At 53.2% G+C, this 16,721-nt stretch overlaps 2 protein-coding genes across 2 annotated transcripts in view; both read right to left on the minus strand.

Moving 5' to 3' along the window:
• Nucleotides 1–1,079: 1,079 nt before the first annotated feature.
• On the minus strand, nucleotides 1,080–4,247 carry CDX2 (caudal type homeobox 2). Its single transcript, XM_034060114.1, has 3 exons — nucleotides 3,749–4,247; nucleotides 1,422–1,567; nucleotides 1,080–1,247 (listed from the first exon to the last, which is right to left on the minus strand). Exons 1-3 carry the CDS (start codon nucleotides 4,245–4,247, stop codon nucleotides 1,080–1,082), a joined length of 813 nt encoding a protein of 270 aa, XP_033916005.1.
• Nucleotides 4,248–15,374: 11,127 nt separating this feature from the next.
• Nucleotides 15,375–16,721, minus strand: part of FLT3 (fms related receptor tyrosine kinase 3) — a 39,901-nt gene continuing 38,554 nt past the window's right edge. The window contains exons 24-25 of the mRNA XM_034073034.1: nucleotides 16,586–16,691; nucleotides 15,375–15,509 (exon numbers count right to left, since the gene is read on the minus strand). Of these exons, the coding sequence (XP_033928925.1) occupies nucleotides 15,375–15,509; nucleotides 16,586–16,691 (241 nt within the window). The remainder of the gene's footprint in view (nucleotides 15,510–16,585; nucleotides 16,692–16,721) is intronic.

The raw sequence follows: 16,721 nt of genomic DNA on the forward strand, positions 1-16,721 counted from the left end.
GGCCCACATGAGCTGGTCCTACTCCCAGCCCCAGCTGCAGTGTGGCCACCCCAGCCTGGCTGTGTGGCCTCAATTCTTGGTGGGGTTTCTCCTATGTCTAAGTACTACATGAAGCAAACAACCAGGGTGATTTGGCCAGATCAGCTGGACTTTTCTGGTTTTCACCTCTAGCTAGGTGAATCGTTTGGCAGCTCTATCCTGGTCCCCACCATCTAGCCAGCATTTGGAAATAGGCCACAGCCTGTGCAAGGTGGGTTGTGGTACAGCACATGGCTTTCTGAGGATCTCTGCTCTTGGTGGGGCTGCTATGAGGCCTACATAAAGCTGACTAAATCAAGGAGATTTTGGAAAACTAACTGGAAAAAAACTCCAAACAAGCAAGAAAGTATAAGGAGGTGAGGAACAGCACATAATTCAACTGACAGACATGGCATACACACAAACAAAGCTGCTCACTGCAGCATGACAAAACACCTTTTTCAGAAGAGGCTTCATTCCTCCAATTTCTCTGCACTAGGGCTAATAAATCTGGCTGGCTGACTATCAGCACCAGATTTATGGGCTCTTTTACAAGTGTCTAACATTAACCAATTCACTTCTGAATGCTTAAACAGCACCTTATCTTGTCTGTTCTGGCCTTAGGGCAAGGTGAATATTTTATACGTTCCTGACACTTGGTTGCAAGAAGAAAGTAAAATATTAAATTAAAAAAAAAAATGTGCTTTAATTTTGTTTTTTGTTAAAATTCATTGCTAGCCCAAAACATTTCTAAGGTCTTTCGGACCGATCCCTGAGATTCACCAGGGGCTGACTGTCAGGCAGTGCCCCCCTTTTTATCTAACAAACTCCAGGGTAAAAAAACCCAAACATAATAATAATAATATTAATAGAGAGATGGCCACGCTTCCCCCGGAGGACGAGACACATACACTGTACATCTGTACACACGGCCGGCCCCGCGGGGCGCTGTAGTGCATGGGGAGGGCGGAGGGGGCTCCCACCGTGCCCCTGGCCAGGCCTGGCCCCGGCTCTGCCGTGCCCTCCAGCAGCAGTCCCTGCGCCACGGTCCCAGGCCGCTGTCACTGCGGGGCGGCGGGGCCCAGACCGGCGGCTGCCGTTCCCGCTGAGGGACCCTGCAGAGGGGCGCCGGGGCTGAGGGGCTCCGCTCCTCCGGGCTGCGCCTGCTGCAGCTTCTTCTTGTTGATCTTCCTCTCCTTCGCCCGCCTGTTCTGGAACCAGATTTTCACCTGCCGGAGGTAGAACAGGAGAATGAAGGGGGTGTTTCCCTGGGGACATCCCACATCCAGGGGGGCCCGCACCGAGAGCGCATGCCTGTTCCGCGCATCCCGACCCCGCACATCCCGATCCCAGAGCATCCCGGCCCCCGTGGCGGCGTGGGGAGAGGCACTCGTGGGACAGACCTGCCTCTCGGACAGCCCCAGGTTGGAGGCCAGCTCTGCTTTCCTCCTGATGGTGATGTAGCGGCTGTAGTGAAACTCCTTCTCCAGCTCCAGCCGCTGGTGGTCGGTGTACACGACGCGGTACTTGTCTTTCGTCCTGGTTTTAACTGCGGAGGACAAAGACGGGGTTGGGAAAGCCCAAACCAAAGGGCCGGTGTGGAGAGCGACTCTCCCCTCTGAGGTTGCGGGGCTAGCAGGACCCTGCCTTCCAGCTCCCTGCTCGCCTCTCCCTTTCCGGGGCTCTGCTGAGCGCAGCGGTCAATGGGGACAAGAGCAGTTCTACAGTTCGCTGGGGACACAGGACAGAAATCCCCGGCCTGTCGGCTGTTAAGGACAAGCCAGGCGTGGACCTCGGCCCTGCCGCCGGCCCGTGCCCAGCCTCAACCCCGCGTACTGCGCTTGGGACACCTTTGTTGCGCCCTTGTTGCTGGCTTTCGTTTTGTTTTGCCTTCCCTAATGAAAACAGACCTTTTGCAAAGAGAAGAGAAAAAGGAAAAGAAATAAAAGCCCTGTTCAGGGCGCGGGGCTTCTGTTCTAAACGAGAAACACCGATCTAGGCAGGAGAACAGGGAGCAGCCGTCGCGGGTCCCCAGGAGCCCTGTCCGGCTACCCCCGTTTCAGCCCCGACCTCGAGGCAGAGAATAAAGAGATTTCTCGGGGACTCTAGAATTGGAACGTGCAGCTTTAGAGCTCAAAAATCCCACTGGAAAACAAAACAAACGAAATTCGAACGAAGGCAATTGCCAGCGAGGGCCGACGAATACGCGTAGCCGCAACAGTGACCTCCCTTCTGCAGAGGGTTTCTTGTCTGACTGGTTGTGTCCCCGGCCCTCCCGTTCCCCAGGGAGCCGAGGCGCAGAGTCTCTGCCCCCAAGGTGCTTAATGGCTAGCAGGCTGACTTTGTTCAGGTAAACTCTCTGCAAACCACAACAAAAGCACCCTGTAAAGATACAAGCCTGATCAGAGAAAACTCCCCAGAGCCAGTGAATAGGGAACACAATCCCAAACAATGCAGGACAAGGAGATTTTATCAAAGAAAAACCCTTCTCAAAGCCTTAATGACAGCCACATTCTGTTTAAATTACCACTACTGAACAAATGGCGGCAAGCGCTTTCATCCCCCCAGCCCTGCACATTAACATAAACACTGTCTCCAAAGGCAGAATTTGAATGGAGACAAGGGACCGGCCACCATCGTACAAGCCCAAACTGTGGGAACTCCACGGGCTGCTGTGGGAAGCGCGACGGGCCTGGGAGAGCTCCGCCGCCATCGCCACCCGGGGCGTAGCTGGTGCTAGCGGCTGCCCCCGGGGCACCGGGACTTCCCCGCGGCAGGCGGGTGTGCCCGGGACCCGCACCCCACGGCGCCTGGGGAGCCCCGCTGCCGGAGCACAAGGAAGGGAAAGAGAGAGGAATGGCAGAACTCGTTATTTACTGCGAAAGTCGCCACCCTTTCTTTTTTTCGGCCACTCTATATAAAAATAAAAAAGACCAAGTAAAAGGAAAGAAAAAAGAAAAAGGCTACAATAGTCGTGGAGGCCGTATATCAAAGCGGGGGGACACGCATGTCTCCGGGCGGATGCAGGGGGGAAATAAAAGCTGAGATCTGCGAGGATATTAACATCACAAGGGAGCACGGCGCCGGCCACGGCCTGCCCCGTCCTGCCCACGGCCGCCCTCTCGCCACCGGGGACTACGGCTGGGGGGGTTGTCACGCCCTCGCACCTCCCGGGCCCACCGGCCACAGCCCGCAGGGTCGGGGGCAGTGCAGTCGCCGCCCGGGAGGCATGGCCACACGGGGACCTTAATGAAGAGTAGGCGCCCAGTGACTCAGAAACAAATGCGGAGCGACACCGGCCGATGATTTATATGACTATAATTGGTTATAAAAATCTTCTAAGTGGCTATAAGCGGCCGAGCGGAGCAGGGGGAGGAAGAATGAGTGTTTCCCCGCGATCCCGAGCCATTCCGCTCTGCTCCGAAGAAGAGCAACTCCGGGCAGCGGCGCTCCGAGGCCGGCAGTCGCTGTTGCGGGGGGCAGAGCCGCTCCTGCAACTGCCCGCCCTGCTCCGCGGAACGCCGAACGCGGCAGCGCGGACAGGCTGTCGGCTGAGCCTGGCCACCCCGTTCTTCCGATGACCGGCCCTCGAGCGGGTTTGTTCCGGGGGGCTTTCCCCCTCGCCGCCGCTTTGCCCTGCACACGGTAATCCGGGGAGCCGTCGGCGCTCCTCGGAAGCCGTCGGCGGGGCTGCACCCAGCCCGCCCGCCTACCCCTGGCCCGGGCTTACCCTGGCTGCTGAGCGGGGGCTGCGCCGGCTTCCTCATCCACTCGCAGAGGCCCCGGCGCTGCCCGCCGGGTGACAGAGGCTCGGGAGCGGCAGCAGCGGCAGCGTTGTTGGCGGCGTTGAGGGGCTGCATGACCCCGGCAGAGCAGTGGGGCGCGGGGCCGGCGTGGTGGTGGGCGTGCGGGTGGTGGTGGTGGTAGTCGGCGGGGTTGTAGGCCATGGCGGCAGCGGGGGAGCCGCCGTTGAGGCCATGGACGGCGGCGGCTGCCGGAGGAGCCCCTTGGCCGTAGGCGCCCCAGTCGTCGCGGAGCGGGGCGGCATAGGGTGCGGGCCAGGCCGGGCCGGGTGACTGGGCGCTGTCGAGGTTCACATGGTAGCCGCCGTAGTCCGCGTACTGTGGGGCTCCCACGAAGTTCTGCGCCGCCAGGTTGAGCCCCCCCGAGTGTCGCACCGGGCCGGGGTACATGGGCCCGTCCTTCTCCAGGAGGTAGCTCACGTACATGCTGTCGGGGCCCCGGCGGCGGCTCTCCGCATGCTGCTCGGGGCTCTGGCAGCGGCGCGGCTGCTGCCTGGGGACGGGCTGCCCGGGGCGGGGAGGGGGCAGGCGGAGGGGCCGCGGCCCCGCGCTGCGCTCCGCGCTCCGCTCTCCCGGTCCGAATCCAATGGCCGGCAGCACTTACATGATTAACGATTGTTTACAAGGCTCTATTAGTAATGGCCCAGACACACCAAAGGCAGGTGACGTGGAGAGGCGCTGGGTATATAGCTACTACCCCTAAAAGACGATTTGCATTTAAAAAGATAAGGAGAGGGCAGCGACCTGATCACAGCTAAATATTCAAGCCTTTATTGTTTAAGAGCTTCCTCCTTCCATTGCAACCTGGTGCACTTTAACCTCCAATCACAGGTTCAAAGGATGAAATCAAGAGACTTGCAAAAGACAGAGAGGGAGATCTAAGGGCGAGGGTGGGAATATGGGAGCCCTGTATCGCAGCCGATCTGTAGGCAGCATTTTAACCAACTCTTCTCCGCGCTTGGGGCTGGGGGGAAGGGGCGGAGAAGGAGGGAGTTTTGATTAAAAATCCACAAAGCCATTTTGTCGTGGTGGTTTTAAGCAACAAGCCCTACTGCGATGGCCTACTGCTTTTTCTAACGCCTTCCACCAGCTCCCACTCGGTCATGGGCGATGAAGGAGAGGTAAGAGGAGAAATCCCCACTCCGAAGGCGCTGCCTCCTTCCCCACTGCGTGTGCCTGTCGAGGTCCGACGTCGGGCGCTGCCCACCCCAACCTGGTCCCCGCTGCCGGGAAGGAGAGAGGACTGGGGGTGCCTTTTCCTCGAACACCCGCGGCCCTTGTACCCACCGCTGCAACTAGGCCCGAGCACCTCCCCCCCCGCAGGGGCCTGAGTACTGAACCTTGGGATGGTCCCCACCAATCTTCTCCCCTAGAACCTGACACCTCAGGGGGTGAGCCCACGGGGAAACCGGCGGCTTGCCCTCCACTCACGCTTCCCCCCCTTCTCCGACGCCTTGGAACCGCTCTGGAAATGCAGGCCATGGAAGGGCGGCTCCCGGGAAAGCGGCAGTAGGTTCCCTCGGCCCCGCCAGCCCCCTTTGAAGAGGCGACCCCCTCTCAGCTTCCCCCCTCCGCTTTTATGCTTTAACTTTTCACCCTGAGCAGGGACAATGCGGGACAACGTTTGCATATTCGCATCTTTTCCCATGACACAGCGAGGAAACCTTTCACCCGCCGAGAAAAAATGGATGGAGTCGGGAGCGTTCCCCCCTTTTTCCAAGCGCGTTCTGTTGGAGCAGCCCTACACCGGCCGTCCCTGACGGCTCTCCCGGGCGCTGGAGGCGGCAGCGGCTGGGTCCTGCGGGGGCTCCCCACAGACTATCCAGGCCGCGCGAGTCTCGAGTCTTACGTGAGGAGATCCACATAACCGTGTCCTAGGGGTATTTTTCCTCCCCCGTGGGTGGCTGTTTTGCAGATCGGGGAGTGTCCCTCTGAGACGAGGCGTTTTGTAGTAGAGGGCGGACTTCAGCTCTGCAGAGGCAGATCTCCCTACCCCCACTCCCTGAAAATCTCCCTCTCCTTTCCCCTATTCCACCGGGCCACTTGGTACCGGCGTGGGGCTGCCGCGAAGCTATGCTGTAAGGCGAGTGGGAATAACTCAGCGACATCTAAATTATCCGGGAGGGTCCCATGTCCGCGGTCCTGGGGGAGCGGGGTGCTCAAGGCAGGAAGGACGAAGGGTCTGTCCCGAAGAAGAGACCGTGGGAGGCGGCTCGGATCCGCCGTGTGTACCCCGGCTGTGAGGAAAGGGGCACCCCCACCCTGCCCACAGCCGGTAACGCAATGCCTGCGTCCACACTGTCACTTGTCGTTCGCAGACTATCTTTGATGGCTGTGGTTGAGACCCTCCCGTAACAGAGCAGGGATGCGAGGACGGTTGCCAGCCGCCTTTTCCGGGGGGTATTTCTCTCTCTGTTGCCCATTCCCACCTTCACACCTCACCTCGCCTCGCCGGTAACGGGGAGAAGGAGCGGGACTGGCAGCCCCCAGCGGTCTCCGAGAGGGAGGCTGTAATGTAATCCTGGAAAAGAAACTCTGCGTCCCTTCAGTGTAATCGCTTTTCCCGATAAGCACCGACAGAGCCGATCTATCTGGATGTGAATTTGATGATGCCATAAACGGAGGAAAGGGCCATTAAAATGACAAAATTCTGAACATGTTCTATTAAAGCACACTAGAAGCCTGACAAACCCCAAACCAGAACTGTTCGCTGTTTAAGTCTCCATCCGTGAATCCCTGCCAAGCAGGTTGCAGCGCTTTCGGATGAGATACGACACCAGTCCGAGCTGGCGGGTCTGGGAACCACCGAAAAGGATGAGAGCCCTGAGCTTCAGTGAAGAAGCAGAACAGGGCTCTGAGCAGCACCAAGCCTCACAGCGAGCTCATAATTCCTCTCTTCTCCGGTCCTGCTCTGCCTTTGCCCGTCGGACGGTGATTCCAGGTGCCCCCCTAGCACGGGCAACACCTGGGAGACCGGACCCTGCTAGCCGTTCCCCACCGGGGAGGGGGCGAGGCCCACTGCTCCGGGAACAGATGCTCCGGAGCATCCCTCGCCGCTGCCGAGCTGTCCCTGCTCCCCACCAGCGGCAGAGGTGCCCGGCGGCAGGGAGGGGAAGCTCTGCCCCGGGACCCTCTTGTTTTAAAATAAGAGGAAGCCTAAGGGACTGCTTGGGCTTCCTTTCTTTGCGAGTGGGGCAGGATTTATCCCCCCGCCAGCCCTTCCCAGCGATCGGAACTTCCCGAGAGGTTTGGGGCGAGGGAATATTTCTCTCTGTCGGGAATTCTCCGTTTTCTCTTCGCCATTCTGCATGCTGGAGGTTTCCCGAGCCGGCTCTGACAGTTGCCCGCTCCTTCCCTGCCTTGGGTCTTCCCTCCGACTTGGTCCCAGAGCCACAGCCCCGGGAGAGGAGCGGGAACCCAGGGACCGGACCCCGGACTTGAGTACGGAAAAGCCCTGATCTCTCCCCTTTTACTACTTTCGGTTTTTTTTCTATTTCGTTAGACCCTGAGAAGCAAAATGAGACTTAACTCCTCTCAAGGTGACAAGTGCCTGATCCGGAAAACCGTTTTCAGGGAAATTATTTTTAAATTATTTATTATTATTATTTAAATTATTTATTATTATTATTTAAATTATTATTATTATTATCCTCCCCCCTCCCCCAATTTCTGAGTGCTTCTCGCACCGAAGAGGGTTTTCACAGAAGCCCTGTCACAGGCAGGAGCCGGGCTCCCCGCCTTCCTCCTCCAGCCCCACTCTTATTTCTTGAGTTGAATAAGTAATTTCAGAGGGGATCTGCCTGCTGTGGCGGGAGTCAGGTCAGCGGCGTGATTGAGTGAGGAACTCCGGGGGCAGGATGCCGCTGCTAGCTGCTCCCTGCCCGCTGTCCGGCCCTCGACCCGCGGGGAGGCGGAGGCCGGTGCCCGCATCTGAGACACCTCGTTTCGGAGCCGGCGCCCATCGTCACCTATGGCCCAGTGCTGGGGAGGGCTGGAGAGTAATGGGGCGGGTAGTACAGCCCGGAGACCCCGTCCCGGGCCGAAGACATCCCAGTGCCGCGCAGTCCCAGCTATCCCCCCTCCACCGAACGCTCCGGTTTGCCGGTACCCTTGCGGGGATGCGAATTCACCTTCTTTATTTCTAAACGTTTTCTGGATTAAGGAATTTATTTTTCCGTCACTTAGGAGAAGCTCGGGCAGGGCTGGGGGATCCTCCCCTCTCCCCCACTTTAACGACAGGGAACAGGGAGCTTTGTTTGCAGGGGTAAAAAAAAAAGAAAAATAAAAAGCCTGCTGGAAAGCCCTTTGGTGGCCGAGGAGGGAGAAGGGAAGGAGGAATCGTGTGTTAGTTAGTCCGACCTGTGGAATTTATGACTCCCCCTAAGCACAGACACGATAAAGACTCAGAAAACATCTTGGATCTTTTCAAGCCGGCAGCCCCCGAGGCTTTGATGTAGATTACGTTGCAGAATAACCCAATACTTTATCGTAGGGTTGATACTCGGCTTGTTTAAGCACATGCCTCTAGGAGCGGGTTAGATGCTAAACGCTCGCTCCCGAGCGGATTTGCGTTGCTGGGAAGGAAGCAGAGACAGGGGAGGATGAGGGGTGGTCACTTGTGTTAGGATGGGGGAACCCTTGTCCTGCAAGCCCTGGCCCCCGCCGCCGGCCGCTCCACTGCCCCTGCCAGCCCTGCCGCTTCTCACAGGTGCTGAGCTCTTTTCCTCCGGAAAAAGGGAACTTAAGCAGAGAAGGGGCGGAAACCAGCCATGTTATGCACTGGAGGCTTCGTGCAGCCATAGGCCGGTGGGGGTCCCCAGCCCCTCGGCCCAGTAACCAGACCCTTCCGGAGAGACGCTCAGTGTGTCGAGGGGGACCAGAGGCTGATCAAGTGGCGTTCCCTGACTATATGTACACGGGCTTGGCATTACTCTTCTCCCTTGGAAGTTGCTGGTGCAGGTTCCCCCATTGTACCCCTCTGCTGGGCGGTGAATTCTAGCCTTGAATGGAATTTAAAATCTTTATTTAAGTGTCTTTTTTTAAGTGGGAAGGGGAAGCAAAGCCGCACCAGTGTGGCCGGACCGCCTGCAGAGCTCCTGTGCCCGGGCGCTGCCAGCATGTCCAGCCTGGGGAGGCCGGGGCCTGGTACTGTCACGGGAGCTGTGAGTCACCGGCACAGCGCACCCGCGGGGCGGCCCCGACGGCACGGTTCCGGTGGGCCTGCTCCCGGGGGGGGGGGTGGGGGGGGAGCGCAGGGCTCGGGTGTTATCGGCCCCTGTCCCTGGGGACACATACCGCCCTGTACGGACGCTCCCCGGAGCACGCAGGGCCGCTGTTATCTGCTTCGACTTGCAGCGTGGCCCCGGCGGCGTTCGGCAGGGTGATGCAGCAGGAGTGCGGTGCTAACCAGTAGCAAGGTTTGGGCTCCGTGGAGAGGCACAGGCGGGTCGGATAGGGGTGTAGGATGTCACTCTCCCCCAGACCTCGCCGAAATCCACACAGATCCCAGGGAAACCACAAGCTCCGTCCCAGCGGTTGGGACAGTGCCACCTAATGCACGTGTTGACCTCTATGCCAAGCAAAATATCAAATTCCAGCTGCAAAATGGTTTGCACACGCTTGCCACCTGAGAGACCCCAGGCCATTCCACCCCCCAGGGGCAATAGAGAGGCCGATATCTTCGTTGCCTTCCTCTCTGACTAATTTCCTTCATCTCCCAGCTTTGGAATGTAATACTGGCAGGGAGTTGATGCACATCCTGTAGCCGTGTCCCATCCCGTCGTCCCAACACCCCCCCCTCAGTCTTGCCCATTTATCCTTCTCTCCAGGGCTTTCCATGGCAATACGCTAGGAGGTGGCTGCCCCACACCACAGCCTCTCTCAGCCCCTGCTTCACAGCACCGCCTGACCCAGCAAACCTGTTCAGTCAGCAGAGGCACAGGGTGACTCTGTGACAGTTTGCTGTTTGCCAGGCCGAAGGTTTCAAGGGCTGTAAATGTACATATCCCTACAGGGTCATGGTGTTTTGTGGGCAGTATTTTATGCTAGGCAATGCGGGAGTCCAAGCAGGCAGGTGCCAAGTGCTTACTTGTCTGGGCAGGAAGCAGGCTGAGGCTCCCACAGGGGACCTTTATTCTGGGGCTGTAAGAAGGCAGGAAAATACTTGTCTTTCTCCACGGGCAAACCTTTTCCTTCCAAATCAAGCAAACCCTCAGTCCTTGTAGCTCCAAGGAGAAAAGGGTGCCTGACGGCTCTCTACCACTTCCCATTTGCTCACAGCTTCTCCTAGTTCCTGGGAGGGAAGAAGAGCCTCACCACGTGTTTTCCTGGCCTGAACTCCCAAAGGAGTGAAGGGGAGGGCCAGACTCAGGGCCAGGCTCCCAGCTGTGCCCACGCTGCCCTCCTCTGGCCACTCACCTGCTGGCTCAGTTCTTGGGGACCAGCCCTGTCTCGGCCGTGGGTAGCTCAGCAGCCCTTCTATACCCAGTTTTCCAGCACAGCATTAAACCCCTAAATTTGAATGTGGCAGTGTCTTGTAAGGCAGGATCCCTATCCGCAGCAGCCCACCTCTTTATATAATTCCCAGGAAGCATGTCAGGAAGCATGAATCTGGCCTAGGTCTCTGACAGTGTGGCTGGAAGAAACTTCACTGAGCACTAGTGTGCTCAGCAGGAGTAAGAAGGAGCTGGGCACAAATCCCACAGTACTCTGTGGTCTCCTCAACTACAGGTCTGAGTGAGTGTTTTTGTGCTTCTTTTTAAAGCAGGTTTGCGTTTTGTGACCTAATTAATTAGCCATTGATGGGGGAGGGAAGGAGGCACCGACTCAGTAGCACAGCCGGGAAGAGGGAGCCCCGTGCCAATGAGTGACCCAGTTCAGTGTTTTGGAGAAGGGACTGATATTTGGTGTGCCCCATGCCCAGCTGCCTGGGGAATGCCCTAATCCAGCTTTGATTTCTGCAACCCCAGAATGCTTTCCAGCAGAAGTGTAGCCTCTTGAAAAAGTAACTTGTGTGCAAATAGCTTTGTAGCAAATTCAACCTTGGATTTCTTCATCTCCTTTCACAGATCCTACCATGAACATGTGGATTGGAAAACACCACTAGCCTGCATGACAAGGTCCCTTCTGCTCTCCTCTTCTGGTTCAATACATGGTTAGCCCTAGCTCCTCCCAGAGTGACTTCAAAGAGCCCAAATCTGATGGTGAGACATGTTGGAGAAACCCCTTCAGTTTCTTTTGAACGGAGCAGAGGAGGACCTCTTCTTTTTCTGATGTCTGCTCCTGTGACACGTGGGCACGGTGTTTTGGAAGAACGCCCTGCAGGAGCAGGCTGACTGGTTCCTGGCTCATTCCTTGGGCCTGCACTACCATCCCCGCAGGCACATCTGCTCCAGGCACAGCGGCTGACCCAGGCCCGGCCCCTTGCAGCCGCCGCAGCTCCGGCAAGGGGATGCCCGCGGTGGTGGCGGAGCTCCACCTAGTGCCGGCTCCGGCAGCAGGACCGGGACCGTGGCCCCGGAGAGGCGTCCTCGGCACCGGGCTGCCCGCGCCAGGGAAAAGGGAAAGAAAACTGGGGCACATTCCTCAACGTATCCCACCTTTGAGTCTGAGCCGCCAACATCTTGTTCTTTGTTTCTCTTACTGCTAACAAGGATGGCACGGTACCCTTTTCTATCCCCCTCTGCTTTCCATTCTTCCCCTCTACTCAGTCCTAGTGAGGCTACATCTGGAGTTCAATGTCCAGTTCTGGGCTCCTCAGTACAGGAAAGACAAGCTGCTGGACAGAGTTCAGTAGAGGCCGCAAGGATGATCAGGGGTCTGGAGCTTCTCTTATGAGGAGAGATTGTAGGTGCTGGGCCTGTTTAGTTGAGAAAAGAGAAGACTGAGAGGGGATCTCATTAATGCATATGAATGTCTCAAAGGTGGGTGCCAGGAGGATGGTGCCAAGCTCTTTTCAGTGATGCCCAGCAACAGGATGAGGAGCAATGGCCATAAATTAAAACACAAGAAATTTCACCTCAACAGGAGGAAGAACTTTGAGGATGGCAGAGCACTGGAACATGCCACCCAGGGAGGTTGTGGAGTCTTCCTCTCTGGAAACATTCAAAACACCTGGACATGTTCCTGTGTCACCTGCTGTAGGTGGCCCTGCCTTGGCAGGGGGATGGATGAGATGCTCTCCAGAGGTGCCTTCTAACCCTAATGATTCTGTGATTCAGCACTTTTTATTGACCTCAGCCCCTTCTATTCCCTTCTTCCTCTGGTGGCTGAATCTTTGACAGTGTCTGCCTAACTTTATGCATGTACCTTAGACTAATGATACCCCTGCCAGAGGTCTCAACAAGCTTAACTCTCTCCATTCCACTTCAAATTCAGAACTTTCTCCTGAGAACATGCTCCTGGAGGCACAGATCAGGGGTCTGGATCCTAACAAGAGAAATGTGTGCATTTTCCTTCCAGAATCATGAAACAGCTCCTCAAACAGCACTGGCTGTCACTCTGCACAAACCTCAGGAGCAGATCAGCATTTTGCTAAGCTGTGTTGGAAGCATTCTGGAAAGGAAATGTGCTCCCAAAAGATGTTATTTGCCACTGAATAGCTCCTTTAGCTTTGGTCCATCCATCTCTGCCATACAGAGAAGCAGATGCACAACCCTCCATGGGTCCAGCTGTTGTGGTTTAAGCCCAGCTGGCAACCCAGAAGCATGCAGCCTCTTGATCAACCTTCCATTTCCATCTCACTTCAGGTGGGATGGGAGTGAGAATCCAAAGAATGTAAACCCCACACGTTGAGATAAGAACAGTCCAGTAACTAAGGTATAATACAAACCCACTACTACTACCACCAATAACAATAAGGGATAATAATGATAATAACAATGATAAGGGGAGAGAATATATAAATAAAAGGGGAAGGGGAAAAGAAACCAATAAACACAAGTGATGTACAATACAATTGCTCACTACCTGCTGATCAACACCCAGTCTGACCCAAGCAACAATCAGTCCCTTTCAGGTGACTCCCCCTGGTTTATATACTGGGCATGATGTGCTATGGTATGGAACACCCCTTTGACTAGTTCAGGTCAGGTGTCCTGTCTCTGCTTCCTCCCAGTTCCTTGTGCACCTTCTCACTGTAGAGCATGAGAAACTGAAAAGCCCTTGATCAGGATAAGTGCTACTGACCAACAACTAAAGCATTGGTGTGTTATCAGCATTGTTCTCAGGCTGAAGCCCAAACACAGCACTGCACCAGCTACTAGGAAAGAGAAAAATAACTGTTAGAGCTGAGCCCAGGACACCAGCCCTTACAGGAGGGTCTTTTTCCTGATTATACATTCTCAGAGAGCTGTGCTGCTTGAGCTGCTTTTCCCATGTGTCTCAAGGGGAGTTTGTGTTAACTCCAAGGTTCTCTATTCATAGTCATAGAAACATAGGATGGTTTGGGTTGGAAGGGACCGTAAAGCTCATCTAGTTCCAATCCCCCTGTCACAGGCATGGTCACCTTCTACTAGATTAGATTGCTCAAAGACCCATCCAACCTGGCTTTGAACACTGCAGGGATGAGGCAGCCATAACTTCTCTGGGCAACCTGTGCCAGTGTCTCACCACCCTCATAGTTAAGAATTTCTTCCTAATATCTAATCTAAATCTACTCTCTTTCAGTTTAAAGCCATTCACCTTGTTCAACCCCTACATGCCCTTGTGAAAAAACCCTCTTCAGATTTCTTGTAGGTCCCCTTTCTTCCCCTTTTTATCCCTGAATTTCAGTCTTGATGGAGCCAGATGACCTCTCTCCACTCCTTTTTTAATCTTTTGGAAAAACATTTGACACAACTCCCTGGCATGTTTTAAAGCACATGGAGTTCCCATCTGCTCGTCTATGAGCCAAGTTCACATCTGCTTAGTTTCCAGGGCCAGCTAGGCTTGGATGCAACCAGTTCAATGTCAAGCTCCTCTGAGCTCTGAAGGCTGAAAGCTCCTGTCTGCACAAGACACTTAACTTCCATTTTCCAGCTGGTGCAGGTTGTGTGTTAATGGTGCTAAACAGTGACATCTCATTGTTGAACACTTTGAAACTGTGCTATGAGTATGTTAAGAGTCAGATATATTTTCCAGAAAATGCAGTGTTAAAAGTTTTATTGCTATCTTTATATTTCCAAATTATTCTTCAACAGTTTATATCTGATTAAAAAAATCAATGTTCCCTTGCAAATTCAACCATGTTAACAAAAATATACAAATCATAATTGCTGTTTTAACACATCCATTATTTTCAGACAATATTAGTAAAAAGCAGCTCAATTTATGTCATACCATACTCTATCAAATAGTTATTAAATTAGAAGACTTGACAGTGAAAATTCTAAGTGTGGTTAACCTCTTGTAAAATGGAAAAGAAAACTATTAACCAGAATATTCTCATCTTGATTCACTGTGATAAAGACAAATGTATTCTGTTAGTCATTATGAAAGCTGCATTTACAAATCCCCAAACCACATAATGAAAATAACGTCCTTTTTTCTATATTAAAAAAACCATCAAGCCTCTGGTTATTGTCCTGGGAGTCAGGGAGAAGTTTAAAGAGACATACTCTCATTTTATTGCAGCTGGGTTCATACCCACAGGATGACTTCTGGGAATTGGGAGTGATGTTATTACACTCCTAAATTGCTACAGAAGATAATTTCTTTAAAATGAAACATTTTTATTTGTTATTAAACACAAAAAGCCCAAAGAATGGAATTAGCTATAATGCAGTTGAAGTGAGACTTTCAGTCAGAAACTGATACCTGAATTTTTGAGACCAGGGAGGCAGAAGGTCATCTCCAAATATCACTCTTTCTGCTTGCTTTAGATGCTTATTTTAGGTATAAAAGAATCACACCTTGTAAGTGCCTGTCATCAGCAGATATGGAATGTAGCCTGGACAGCTAGAGATCACCCGAGTACCTAAAGCTCAGTGAAGTGAACTCACATGAACTTGACATCTATTGGGAACTTCACAGCAATTATCCAGGATAAGACAGTTATACACACTCAGATTTACAGTTCCTTGTAAAACAGGACTGATACTTTTAAATTCTGGTGTCTAAAGCTGGATACTCCAATAGCCTTTTCTTCCAGCTCACTGACATCTGGAGATGAGGATGTGAGTAGCACTTCTGGGAATCACACCAAGCTCTCTTTAGATGTATAGTCCATGTTGTAAACATTAACTAAAAAAACCGTATATTTTCTTGTGCTTGCTTGTCATATGGCAAGAAAAGTCAGAATTCAATGCATTGATTAGACATTATTTACATAAAAGTGGGAAAAGAGATCTCCAAAGATAAGTTGAAAAGACCGTTGCTTCTGTCTGCAATAAATGTGTTTGCTGAATTCAAAGGAATGAATTGAGTCTTCTCCTCAAAGTGACATAAATATAGGCTGTCCCATAAGAAATGTGAATGGAGCAGTGGTTGGTAACATTTTATCTTCTTAGTGGTGTTATAATACATTTATGCTACATGGAATTTATGAAAATACTGGGATCAAATCCATAACCCAGATTATTTTTCAACCTGAGATGCTTCATGCTGGAGCACAGTTGGGGATAGCAGAGATTTCTTATCCTTACTTACATGTGGTTTAGTTTTGATGCTGGAATTGTGTGTGGAAATATTTTTCTTCATATTTTGGTAAACCTAGAGTTGGAACAAGGAAATAAAAGATACCCTCTGTTATTACTCATTGTACTTGGAAGACTCCTTTTCTCCCTGATATTCAAGGCCTGCCTGGACAAGTTCCTGTGTGATGTACTGTAGGTTACCCTGCTCTTACAGGGGGGTTGGACTAGGTGATCTTTCGAGGTCCCTTCCAACCCTTGGGATTCTGTGATTCTGTGAAGCAGGCACTTGTTAGGTATAGTCTGCCTTCTCTTGAGGGAGAGTCGTGCTCATACCTGCCCATTTACTTCCCACTGACTCCAGGCGGAGTCCAGGCCACAGATGGATATTGCCCAGCCACAAAGAGCTGGGTTGAGGAAGGGCAGTGGTCTGCAAAAGGGGATTTTTTTTCTAGGTACAGTGCTTTGAAGTTGCTCATTAGTTCACCTCTGTGCTCAGCAGGTTCTGCCAGGCTACCAGCTTGCAGGGACGCTCAAGGCTGCAAAGGCAAGCGTCATTCATAGTTCTCCATACCCCAGAAGGTTCACAAGGACACTGCACTGGGAAACTGTGTGTCCAGCCCAGGGTGGATACCCAGGTAGGAATCAGTAGTTTAAAAGGAGTTGCTTATCCTCCCTGAGGAAGAGATCATCATCTGGTAAGGATGAAGTATGACTTTGAGAATGACATACTGCCCTCCCTCTGTGAGGATGTGGCAGCACACACCTATGGTGGGCTCCCCATGAGATCCCTGGCTGGTGGCCCAGGCTCAGCTCCTCTCCCATGGCAGCTATCAGCATCACCAAAGCCAAATGCACTGGCTCCTTCACAAGTGAAACACATTCCCATAGCACAGGCTGAGAGATTTCAGCCTTCCAGAGTCCTGGTGCAGACAGCTGGAGGAAAGAAATCCTCATCAGGGAGGTCAGGATTTCTTCCCATGACAGCAAAAAATCCCCTGAACTCTTACATAGATCCATGGGCAATGTATCCATAACTCACTGGTGCACTTGAATAGAAACCAGAAGACTATCAGCTAATTGTGATCTATGGGGCCAGGAAAAAAAAAGAAAGTAAAAGAAAAGTAACATTTTCTTTTTTCTGTGTTTACTTACTGCTCCTTCTGCCTCAGCCAGCTGACAGGCAAGAGAGGAAACCAGTCGGGAAAAAGAGGGTCTCTTTCTGGAGTCAAGGTCCCAACAGGACTGCATCACGCAATAGCTGCAGGAGCAAAGAGGTGATACAGAAAAC

Source organism: Melopsittacus undulatus, chromosome 2, assembly GCF_012275295.1.
Source record: "Melopsittacus undulatus isolate bMelUnd1 chromosome 2, bMelUnd1.mat.Z, whole genome shotgun sequence".
Lineage (NCBI taxonomy): Eukaryota > Metazoa > Chordata > Aves > Psittaciformes > Psittaculidae > Melopsittacus > Melopsittacus undulatus.